The sequence below is a fragment of the Balaenoptera borealis genome, assembly GCF_965194805.1.
Source record: "Balaenoptera borealis genome assembly, chromosome: 4".
Classification (NCBI taxonomy): domain Eukaryota; kingdom Metazoa; phylum Chordata; class Mammalia; order Artiodactyla; family Balaenopteridae; genus Balaenoptera; species Balaenoptera borealis.
In genome coordinates, this window is record NC_138861.1 from 31,640,607 (window position 1) to 31,653,235 (window position 12,629).

The following is a 12,629-nucleotide window of genomic DNA, read 5'->3' on the forward strand; positions in this document are numbered from 1 at the left end:
GCACAAGAAAAAAACTGTAATTATGTGAGGTGACGGGTGTTAACCTAAACTTACTGTGGTGCTCGTTTTGCAATATATACATCAAGTCATTATGTTTTACATCTGAAATGAAGACAATGCTATATGTCAATTATATCTCAACCTAAAAAAATGTATGGTCACCACGATGATGGGAGAGTTGGGGTGACAGTGGGAGGAAGCCTGGCGGGGGGCTTAGGGCACTGTTGGAATCTGCTGGACACGGGTTCAAATCCTAGGTCTTCCATTTACTAGGGAATAAAGTTAGAATCGGCTTAAGTTAGCATGTTAATCTCAGTGGGGTTAAATAAAACCTTCCACCGCCTCTCTTTTCCCACGGGCGGTGGGAAAGGTCTCATCAAGGCCTTGGAGCCAGGCGGGGGACTAAGGAGCCCAGACTTTGGAAGAGAAGGAGAGGGAATTGTTTTCGAATTGGCTGAGATGGGTCGGCAGCAGGTGCTGAGGCTGGAGGGCTAAGCCCGCAGGTCGGAGCTCGAGGAGATCTGATGCACGTCGGGGAAGCGTCGCCCCGTCCAGGTGAAGATCTTTGACTGACAGCCTGGGCCCGCCTGCCTCTCTGATTCCTGTTCCAGGGCAAAGGTCACACAGCCGCTTGAACCTCCGCCTTAGAAGGAAGGTCGGCCTCGCCAAGTCGAAAGTGCCTCTGTTATCTTCTCCTCGGTTTCTGCGAATAGTCCCGTGAACCAGAACTTTCCGCATGAAAGATGGCCGGGAATTCGATCTTGCTGGCTGCTCTCTCTGTCCTCTCTGCCTGTCAGCAAAGTAAGCGTCCCGGGCTGCGTGCGGGTGTGTGTGTGCGTGTGTGCGTGTGTGTGTGTGTGTGTGTGTGTGTGTGTGTGTGTGTGTGGCAGAGGGAGGGAGGGAGCGTTCTGGGGTTTCTAACTCCCTTGCTGGTGGTCCGTGGGCTCTGCAGAGCACGTTGTGCTCAGGGTCATCGGCGCCCCCTTCCCTGGGGACAGGCAGAGGTGTGGAACGTTCCAGGGATTAGTTCTTCCAGTGGGGATGCGGTGGGCCTTCGAGCCCAGAGATTCTGCATCATCTGTGGTTACAACCCTCAGCCCAGTTCGAGGGAGGGTTAGAAATGCGGTAACCTGGGGGAAGTGGGCTAGAAATATTAATCTGGAGTGTTCCAAAGGTAACATGGTACCGGCTTATAAATCATGGCTGTGATTTCTTGAACCCCGATCTTTTAATTACTGTGTGTTTCTTAAATAAGCTGGGTATGGCAAGTATGATTATCAGGTTAAAAAAAAAAAATCTCCTGCAAAAATATGAGCTTCAGATTAAGTAATTCATTCTAAATTTTTAAAAAAAATTTTTTAAACTTATTCTCTCATCTTTATTTTTAAAGATTTATTGATTGATTGATTGATTGCTATGTTGGGTCTTCGTTTCTGTGCGAGGGCTTTCTCTAGTTGCAGCAAGCGGGGGCCACTCTTCATCGCGGTGCGCGGGCCTCTCACTATCGCGGCCTCTCTTGTTGAGGAGCACAGGCTCCAGACGCGCAGGCTCAGTAGTTGTGGCTCACGGGCCCAGTTGCTCCGCGGCATGTGAGATCTTCCCAGACCAGGGCTCGAACCCGTGTCCCCTGCTTTAGCAGGCAGACTCTCAACCACTGCGCCACCAGGGAAGCCCCCATTCTAAATTTTAAAGTGCCTTCCCACTAGGATTATTCAATATCCTGATTGCCTGGTTAAATAGAGGCTTCTTCTCCTCTGGGGTCACTTTTGCTCAATTCATATTATCTTAGGCACACGCTTCCTTAACACGCAAAATGGGGAAAAGGGTCTGAGCCCTGGTGAGCAAGACTTCTTATCAAGAACAGGTATTTCTTTATTTTCCCAGTGTGCTTGTACCAGGAAACGGGGCAGAGTCACGGACTTCTCAGCCCCAAGCACGGAGGCACCACGGTTTAGGATAGATAGAGTCTGCACGCACACTCAATGGCAGACTTGCTAGCCAGTCTGTTTTGTGAATTTATGAAAACATTATACCTTAAGACACATATTTTGTGGTTTGATTTACCATCTTTTCTGGAGTAAAGCGGGATGCTTATAGCCAACTAAAGCAGCACTTAAGTCTGAAACGCCTTGTGTTGACCCTCTACACGTAGGCACTGTCCACCCCGTGTGTGCCCACGTCCTGGCCCTGCAGAGAGCACAGGGGCAGGTCCACGGATGGCCCCAGGCTGGCATAGCCTCTGCCATCCCCGCAGAGAGGTTCTGTTTGCTGGTGGGTGCAAGGGATGGTGTGAATTGCAGTCTGAAGTTAAGGCAGCTGAGTTGGGAAGGGGAGACTGGGCCAATGGTGGTTGGTGATGGATAGGGAAGAGAGAGAGAGGGAGGGAAGGGGTTGGCATTAAGAACCAGAATTCGCTGCTTTAGCGAAAGAGATGAGACGCCCTGTGCTATAGTAGAAGAAACTCAAGCCTTGAAAACAGACTTGTATCTTCTGGTCCAGCCACTTACAAGCTGGGTGCCCTTGGCCAGGAAAATCTGTCCTTCAGTGTCCTCATCAAAGAGGGTTAAACAGGACACTGAGTAGGAAGTGCCCACCGTGGTGCCTGGCCCAGGGGTGGTGTTCAGCACAGTCACTTCCAGACCTTGGCTGCTTCCCCACAGAGAGAAGCTTCTGGTGGATTGAGAGGCAGCCTTGTGGTGAAGAAGCCCAGCTGTGGCTGGGCTGAGAGTAGGGGGCAGGATGAAGGGTCTTGATTCACTTTCCCCAGCACACGTGTCCCCCTGGAGAGAGCAAAGGAAGAGGAAAGACGGGCAAAGCAAAAGGAGCTTATTCTCAAGTAGGTTTTAATCAACTCATAAGAAGGGAAATAAAATGGAAGCTCTCCAGAAAACGTGGTGAAATAGCCTTTCCACCCTCATGATGTTGCCCCAGTGATAACCACGGTCTGTCTCAGGCCCCTGACCTGAGACTCCTTGGAACTGGAGCTGATGCAACTGAGTCCTCCTTCCTGGGGCTGGAGGTGGGCGGGGTCTTCGATTTACTGAAGCTCATTCCTCACATTTGCTGCTGCTTCAGACAGATGCCGACCAGGTGCAATGAACAACCAGAAAAAGACAGCCCTGCAAAGCTTTCACTTATTCACCTTCATTTTGAAGCTCTAGGTTCTGGCACCATTGCCGATAGAAAAATCTAGGAGCACACATCTTTCATCGTTTCCATTTTATCATGAAAACAAGAAGCCTTGCCTGGTGTGTTCTCTGAGGTTGTGGAGCACGTTAGAAGCGGTGGTGACAGCAGGGTCCAGAATGGCCAAGTCCCAGTTTTCCCCTCCATAGATAGACCTCCTCTTTGGCTCCAGCTGAGGCCGTGAGCCATTGGCCTCTCCAGCTTTGTGCTGCCTTGAAAAGACTTAGCCCAGGGTTGGAAACCATCAGTGCCTAATCCCACACTTACCTTCACTCTACTCTCCCAGGCTTCAGTGATATGACGACAGTTTGAACGAGAGAGAGGCCAGTCCTAAGTGCTTACACACTTAGATGTTCAGCTGTAGCTTCTAAATCAGGACCAACACTTTATTTGCAGCAGAGGGGAATGAAGGGGAAGGAAAGTAGCCAGCTGTGAGAGGCTTACTCGACCAGGTTCGGTATTTACTGACTTCTTGTTGGAGGGGAGATAGTACCATGTTTCAGGAGGAAACACATGGCCCCTAATACTGTCACACAGTGAGAGACTGAAGCTGCAAACTTGGTGTGGAAAAGGAAATTATTTTTAAAACATTAGCAAGTAGGAAATGGATATCGAGGTACTAAAATAAGGGAGACCAGAACAGTGTTGGAGAGAAACTGTGAGCAACTGAAACTGGAAGAAATAATCTGAAGGGAAATAATAGACCCCAGAAGTTAATTACGGGGTAAAACGAGGGAGATAAGGACAGGAGGTGAGAACTATTTACAGAGGAGGAAGTGTGGGTGTGAAAGTGAAAGAGGGTCACAGAACTGATGATCAGAGGCAGGTGATCCCAGGCTTTGGGGTTTCATAATCTAATGTATTTTCCGTGCAGCAAATGAAGAAGAAAGTCATAATCATTTCATGATAGGGAAGCTGAGTCCTGCAGGGAACCATCAACCCCAAGTTTTCTTGTGACCCACCCCTTCCTGGCCCTCCTCATCTCCAGGCAACTACTGATCTGCTTTATGTCACTGTAGATTCACTCGCATTTCTGAGAATTTTATACAAATGAACTTATACAGTAATACTTTTTGGGGGGTCTTGCCTCTTTCATTTAGCATAATTTTTTTGTATAAAACATTTAATTTATTGGTCTTTTGGGGGAATTTGATGCATCACCAGTGTATTACAACTGAGCCATTAATCTTGTAGCTTCATCAACATTAACTGGTTCGTGCTCACTGCTGAGGAATCAGCTGTTTCTGCAGAGGTTCAAGAGAAAGGCCTTTTGAGAGGTGTGCGAGTTCCTTTCGTATATCTACGAAAGCTTTATTCTCTCAGTTATCTTTTTCATCATTCACAATGTTTATCTTAAGATTAGTGGTAACTGGTTTTGCTTTATTTTTAACCTTAAAGCTTTTTTGGCTGGTTGTGGGGAATACACTCCTGGACTTCTGCCCTCTGAGTTTGTCCTTGGCTGTTGTCAGACCTCCGATCCCCCTCGTGCAGCTGCTCAAGTTCTAGGTGACACCATCTGCACACACCTCATTCTGCATAATCATTCTGAGATTCATCCACGTTGTTTCATTTACTAATAGCTCATTCCTTTTCACTGTTGAATAGTATCCTGTTGTATGGACAAAGCACAAATTATTTATCCACTCACTTGTTGATAGACATTTGTGTTAGTCGGCGTTCTCCAGAGAAACAGAACCAATAGGATACACACACACACACACACATACACACTCTCACATATCTATTTTAAGAAATTGGCTCATATAATAGTTGGGGTTGGGAAGTCTGACATTTGCAGGGTGGGTTGCAAGACCGGAAATTCCAACAAGAATTGATGTTGCAGTCTTGGGTCCAAAGGGAGGCAAAACTCTCTTCCTCTTTGGGGGACCTCAGACTTTTTTCTTAAGGCCTTCAACTGATTGGGTGAGGCCCACCCACAATATGGAGGGTCATCTGCTTTACTCAGAGTCTACTGATGTAAATGTTGATCACCTCTAAACAATACCTTCACAGCAACATCTAGACTGCTGTTTGACCAAACAGCTGGGCACCATGGCTAGCCTAGTTGACATATAATCTTAACCATCAGGGAGTTGTTCCTAATTTTTGGCTATTACAAATAAAGCTGTTGTAAACATTTGTGGACGGGTGTTTTTATGGACATGTGATTTAATTTCTCATGGAAAAATTCTAGTTGTGGAATGCCTGAATCATATGGTCAATGTATGTCTAATTAAAAAATTCCTTCCAAATGGTTTTCCAAAGCAGTTGTATCATTTTACATTCCCACCAGCAGTGTATGAGAATTCCAGTTGATTTTGTATCTTCACTTGTCTGTCTGTCTTTTCTAGTTGGTATGATCTGTCTTTTTAATTTTAGACATTTTAATAGGTATGTAGTGTATCTAACTGTGGTTTAAATTTGCATTTTACTAATGAATAGTGATGTGCCACATGTTTAACGTTCATTCCTCTTTACTTGCAGGTTATTTTGCTTTGCAGGTAGGAAAGGCGCGATCAAAATACAAAGTTACACCCCCAGCAGTCTCTGGGTCACCAGAATTTGAGAGGATATTTCGTGCACAGTGAGTAATGCTTTTCCCTTCAGGGGTATGAATCTGCCACATACACACAATTCCTAATTAGGGGAAAGATACGCAGAGAAGATATGCCATTATAGCAAACCACTCTTCGTGGCCAAGAATCTTCTCGTGATCCTTGAGGTTTGAAGTAGGCAGTGCATGGAGTTTCTACCCACCTATATTACAAATTCAGAGGATACATTTACAGAAAAGGCTGGGATCTTAGGGGGGACTGCTATATGTCTCTAAGTGTGGCAGTTTGGTCCAAGAGCCTGGAAGGGGCTCCCTGAGAGTTCAGTAGCCTCATGTTGAAATAGTTATGCTATCAGTTTCCTATCTGAAATCTTTACTTCTTCCTCTCCACTTCAAAACAGAGGTAGGTCAGTGTTATCGTCTGCCAACAACCCATTTCCTAAAATCAGAAACCTATAATAATGAGAAAGCTTTCTATTTCATGTGTATTCATAGTTTTTTTTTTTTTTTAAAACATCTTGTGCTCCTTGCCTTTTCAGATCCACACAGAATGTTCCACTATAAACACCATGAATTTGCCTGATGCAAGATGCTAGGGCTCCCTTTACATTTAATCCCCCAAGCCTGGTGCTTTTAAAAACATTGCACATATCACCATTTATACATTGCTTGGTTCTTTTGTCAATACTTTGGGATTTTTCATCTTTGTTCATGAGTGAGGTTGGACTATAATTTTTCTTTTTTGTATGGTCCTTGCTCATTTTGGTATCAAGATTACATTAGCCTCACAGAATGAATTAGAGAATTATTTTCTCAGAGTTTTAATAAGATTGGAAGAGTGTGTTCCTTCAAAGTTGTTAGAATTTGCCTATAAAATGATCTAGACCAGATGTTTTTCTTGTGAAAAAAATTTAAACTATGAGATTTGATTTCTTTAATGATTATGGAATTATTCAGGCTTTTTATTATGTCTTGAATTAGTTTGGGTCAGACATGGCCCTTAAACTGTGAACATTGGTCTCTTGTCCATCTAATTGCTCCAAGGAGGATGGCACACACTATTCCCTAGGCTTGAAAGTGTGATGAATACCACTGGTAGTACAAGAGATAATTTTAAGAGGTGCATAGACATGTTTAAACATTTTTTAAAATGTGGTAAGAATGTGTAGCTTGAGCTCTACCCTGTTAACAAAATGTTGAGGGTATAATATATTACTGTTGACTAGAGGTACAATGTTGTACAACAGATCTCTAGGGCTTATTCATCTAACTTGGCTGAAACTTTATGCCCAAGGTATGATTTTATTTTATTTTTTTAATTAAAAAAATTAATTAATTAATTATTTATTTATTTATTTATTTATTTATTTATTTATTTATTTTGGGCCGCATTTGGTCTTTGTTGCTGTGTGCGGGCTTTCTCTAGTTGTAGTGAGCAGGGGCTACTATTCTTTGCAGTGCGCGGGCTTCTCATTGCAGTGGCTTCTCTTGTTGTGGAGCACGAGCTCTAGGTGCGAGGGCTTCAGTAGTTGTGGCATGAGGGCTCAGTAGTTGTGGCTCGCGGGCTCTAGAGTGCAGGCTCAGTAGTTGCGGTGCATGGGCTTAGTTGCTCCACGGCATGTGGGATCTTCCTGGGCCAGGACTGAAACCCGTGTCCCCCTGCATTGGCAGGTGGATTCTTAACCACTGTGCCACCAGGGAAGTCCCCCAAGGTATGATTTTAAATAACATTGGACCACATGATGAGAAAGTCATTTCCACTGTCTTTGAATCTTTATGTTATATCAAGTGGAAAATATTGATTTGGTGCTGGTATGTCCCACATCCCAAAATATTTATTTTTATCAGGGTAATACATGTATGTAGTCTGAAAATAAAGTGAGGTTACAAGCCTTATAACAACAAATAATTCTCCTTATCCCCAATCCATCCCCAGAGACAGCCATTGGCACTCCTTTTGACTACTACTTTTGGTATTTATTTCCATATTTCTAAATACTATGTGTTCACTGCTGTTTATTGATTCACAAATTTTAGACATTACCAATTGACTTCCTTTTATGGCAGAAAAAATTTCATGCTCCTCTGTTTCCTCTTTTCCTCACTTCATCCTTCCAGAAAAGTTATATCACTTTGTTGAGTTAAATCAATGTTTATGTTGTTGTGATTAAGTAAATAATGTTCAAAGCTGAATCAAGTAGTATACTATGGTTACATTTCCTTCTTGTGTAGTTTTTTGTTTTACACGGGGTTAATAATTGCCTCTTTGTTTGTTTGCTTAGTTTCATCTCCAAATCTTCAGCAGAACTGAAAATTTCCTCTCAGTACATTTAAATACATTAAGTAAGCTAGTAATACCACTTGTTTTTTTCCTAGAGTCATTTGTGCTTTAGTCTTCCATATTTCGTCTCCAATCTGGAGGTTGCACTTTAGATCTGTTACATAGCTGTCATCCCACAACTTCCTGTCACCATCCTAGGAATTTCCCTTATACCCTACTGATTTGGATCACCTGTTTCCTGGATTTCATATTATCCTATGTACTGGTTTTTCTCTCTCGTTTTGGTGGAGCACATCCTCCAGACACTTCCTGAGAGGAGGGGAATGGTAGGTCTTGACACTTCTGAATATGCCTTTATTTCTCTGTTAAAAATCCTTACCCTCAGAATTTCGAAAACATTGTTTTCATTATTATCTGATTTCCGCTGCTATGGTTGAGGTGTTCTGTGCTGTTCTGATGCTTTGTTTGGAAACTGTAGAAGCTTTAGGGGCTTCCCCTGATCGCTGGCCTGAGGTGTTACAGTGCTGTGCTTGCTCAGAGGCATTTTTTTTCACTATGCTGAACCCTAGAGGAGGTTTTTTCACAGCCTGAAAACTCATGCCCTTCTGTTCTAGGATATTTTTAAATATTGTTTACCGCTAAGTTTTGTCTTCTTATTTTCTCTGTTCTTTCATTCTTTTTAAAAATATTTATTTATTTATTTGGCTGCACTGGATCTTAGTTGCAGCATGTGGGATCTTCGTTGTGGCCTGTAGGATCTTTTATTTATTTAAAAACATTTATTTATTTATTTATTTATTTGATTGTGCTGGGTCTTAGTTGTGGCAGGTGGGCTCCTTAGTTGCAGCTTGCCAGCTCCTTAGTTGCAGCAAGCAGGCTCCTTAGTTGTGGCATTCGAACTCTTAGTTGCAGCATGCATATGGGATCTAGTTCCCTGACCAGGGATCGAACCAGGGCCCCCTGCACTGGGAGTGGGAGTCTTAACGACTGGACCACCAGGGAAGTCCCTCATTCTTTTTTTTTAATAAGTTTATTTATTTATTTATTTTTGGCTGCGTTGGATCTTTGTTGCTGCGCACGGGCTTTCTCTAGTTGCGGTGAGCGAGGGCTACTGTTCATTGTGGTGCGTGGGCTTCTCATTGCGGTGGCTTCTCTTGTTGTGGAGCATGGGCCCTGGGTGTGCGGGCTTCAGTAGCTGCAGCATGCAGGCTCGGTAGTTGTGGCTCACGGGCTCTAGAGCGCAGGCTCAGTAGTTGTGGCACACGGGCTTTGTTGCTCCGTGGCATGTGGGATCTTCCTGGACCAGGGCTCAAACCCATGTCTGCTGCATTGGCAGGCAGATCCTTAACCGCTGAGCCACCAGGGAAGCCCTGTCCCTCATTCTTAAAATATATATTAGTCGTAAGTTGACCTCCTGGACTGATCTTTAGTTTTCTTTTATCTTGAGTTTTTCATCTTCTTGGACTTTTGTTCTTTCAGGGAATTTCTTGAACGTCCAACTTTTTACTGATTTTTTTAAAAATTCAAATATGAATTTAATTCCTAAGAATTAATTTTTATCCTTTGATTGTTCTTTAGTTCTTCTTGTTGCTGCTGCTGTTATATCATTCCTTTCTTGTTTCATAGATGCAGTTTATTCTCTTCTATCTGAGGATTTTAATTATTTAAAAAAAAAATCTTCCTTTATCATTTCTGTTTCTTCCAAGTTCCTTCTTATTTTTCTATTTTAGACTTTGCCTTTAATTTTTATTTGTTATTCACCCGTTACATATTTTTTGAGCACCTCTATGTATTAGTTGGGAGATAGTAGTGAAGAACTCCGACAAAGATCCTTGCCCTCTTGAAGTTTACCTTATAGCCAAGGAAGACAGAAAATACACAATAAGCAGATAATACCATAAGAAAATAAGATATCGTGTAAGAGGGTGGTGTTAAGCTATACAAAAAAACCGAGAACATTATATAGGGACGTGGGGGTGGGTTGCTGGGGCATGAGCTAGAGTGGGTTGCAGTTTAAACAGAGTGGTCAGTGTAGGCTGCACTGTGAAGGTGGCACTTGAACAAAGACTTGAAGCAGGTGAAGGAGTTAGCCATGTGGCCATGTAGGGAAGACGCTCTTGAGATAGAGGAAATAGCCAATGCAAGGACTTTAAGTGGAAATGTGACTGGTGGGTTAGCAAAGAAGTTAGTGTAGCTGAGAGAGGAAGCTGGCAGAGAGTGGTAGGAGGGAAAGTCAGAAAGGTAATGGATGGCCAGACCAGGCAGGGCCTTGAAGGCCATTGTAAGGACTTTAGCTTTTTCTCTAAGTGAAATGGAAAGTGGTTACAGGGTTTTAAGCAGAGGAGTAACATGATCTTGTATTTTAAAAGGATCACTTTGTCTGTTTTGCAGAAAATAGACTGTCTGGGCGCATTGGTAGAAGCAGAACATTCAGTTAGGAAGCTACTGCAAAAATACGGGTGAGGGATGATGGCGACTTGAACCAGGAAGATAGCAGATGACATATGAGATATGGCAGATTCTGGCTATATTTGGAGGGTAGAGCCAGTAGGATTTCCTGAAATAACAAATAGGGAGTGTGCGAAGAGTCAGGAACAGCTTTCAGATTTTTGGCCTGAGCATCCCAAAGGATGGAATTGTGATTAACTGAGTCAGCGAGGGCTGCGGGAGGAGCAGTTTTGAGGGGAAGACCAGGAGATGTGACTTAACACTACAGCTAAGGAGAGGCTTTAGACACTGTGCTCTACTAAGCTATTTGGATCGTTTGTTATTGCATCATAAACTGGCTAATACATTGTTGCTTACACATCCAAGCAGAGATAGAGAGTAGACAGTTGGATATACCAATCCTCATTGTAGCAGGGAGATCTGAACTGGAAATATAAATTCAGGAGTCATTGGCACATGAAGATGATTTAAAGCCAGGACACTGGATGACATCTTTAAGGGCGTGGGTATAGGTCAAAAAGAGGAGAGGACCAAGGACTGAACCTAGAGCCCTCCAGCCTGATGAGGCCAAGAAAACAAGGGTCCAGCAAAGAGATCTGAGCAAAAGAGACCCTAGAGGCTTTACTCAAATGTCAGGTCATTCTTGATTGGCTATCTGTGCAATTTAAGAAAGAGGCACTAGGGAGAGAACTGGGGGCTCTGTGTGCACAGACGGGGCTTACTGAGTAGGCAACTTCACTGAAGGTTGATGGATCAGGAGGCAACTTTCTTCTGGGGGGACCCCACATGACGGCATCTGCAGGTCATCTTTATGGGACCGTTGACTTCCTCTAGGAAAAAACCCCTTAACTCCCCTGTGAGGGAGGAGGGAGTGAAGGGTGAGGGAGGAGGGTGGGTATATTAGGCCTGCCTTCTAGTAGTCTGACAGTGTGGTGGGTGAAGGAAGGAAGCGTCTTCCACTGTGCAGTATGTGAATTCGCACTATGGTCAGTACAGAATTTTACCCTCACGCTCCATTGTTCTTGGAGCCCCCAGAGATTCTCTGGTTCAGTTTCTCCAGACAATAATCCTCCCATCTCCTCTGATGAAGGAGTAGGGTGGGGCTCAGAGGTGGAGCGGAGCCAAAGCCCTCCTTCTACAGTCTTTCAACGAATTCTTCTGTTTCAGCCTTTGGCCTCCAAGGGACCTGGGCCCCAGTTGCTGAGCCTCTTGGGTTCTGGGGTAAGGATTGTCTCAGTCTTTTTTTTTATTTGCTGTGCCGTGTGGCTTGCGGTATCTTAGTTCCCCCACACGGGACTGAACCCGGGCCCTCGGCAGTGACAGCACAGAGCGCTAACCACTGCGCTGCCAGGGAATTCCTTGTCTCAGTCTTCACTGGTTCTTCCTCCTGCAGGCACGTAGCTTCAGCTCTCTGCACTCTGTCAACTCAGCTATTGTTCCCCTTGTGCTGGTTTTCCTTCAGAAATGTGCTACCATCTCTCTTCCACTGCTGTGTCTGCTCCCGTTCTCTCTGTTCTTGAAGACTTTCTATCTATTTTTTATTCCTTTACTGGCATTTTAGTGAGGTTTCAGGAGGGAGGAGAAACAAACACGGGTTCAATCTGCCATGTTTAGCAGGAAGTCCTTGGGATGTGTTCTCGACACCATCTGGACACCCATTTCCCCCCATTCAGCAGAGGAAGGCTCTCATGCTCAGAGTCTCCAGCAATCAAGAGCATCTAATAAGAATCTGACAACTTTCTGTTTTCATGGCATTTATTTTTATACTTATCTTTTATTTAGAAAGTTATACTCTTACCTCACTACCACAAGTGGGAACAATTTCATTTTTCCGAATTTGTGTGAGTCAAAAAGAAGTTGATTCATAGAAAAATAATAAGAGGTATATGGAGAAGCTAAATTTTTGACAGTAATATATTAATGTTTGGAGTTTGGGAGATACCATACTATTTATACAAATGATCACAGGAGGAAATTCTGCATCTTCTCACTTTGTCTTTCATGTTCTGAGACTTTGTTGGGGAGTGTTGGATTTCCAGCAGGCTAAATTCTTGCGTCACTTCTGGTTCTATGTTCGTTCACATAGTTTTCACAGATTTGATTTTCTTTCGAGTTACTGCTCTCTCCTTCCTTTTCTGCATCTGTATTCCTCTTGTCCTA

General features: G+C 43.8%; 1 protein-coding gene, 1 long non-coding RNA gene and 1 pseudogene across 4 annotated transcripts in view; 2 read left to right on the top strand and 1 right to left on the bottom strand.

Moving 5' to 3' along the window:
* LOC309628181 overlaps positions 1-12,629 on the top strand; it is a 461,146-nt gene that overhangs the window by 44,971 nt on the left and 403,546 nt on the right. The window lies entirely within an intron of this gene.
* The window catches only part of MGST2 (microsomal glutathione S-transferase 2), a 30,441-nt gene continuing 18,518 nt past the window's right edge, over positions 707-12,629 (top strand). For both annotated transcript variants that reach the window (XM_082390908.1, XM_082390909.1), the window contains exons 1-2: positions 707-801; positions 5,671-5,770. In XM_082390908.1, coding sequence (XP_082247034.1) covers positions 744-801; positions 5,671-5,770 — 158 coding nt within the window. In that variant the 5' untranslated portion in view covers positions 707-743. The remainder of the gene's footprint in view (positions 802-5,670; positions 5,771-12,629) is intronic.
* On the bottom strand, positions 4,292-5,240 carry LOC309628472 (ribosomal biogenesis factor pseudogene; annotated as a pseudogene). The gene is made up of 2 exons: positions 5,223-5,240; positions 4,292-4,688 (listed from the first exon to the last, which is right to left on the bottom strand). The product of its transcript is annotated as a ribosomal biogenesis factor pseudogene (transcript).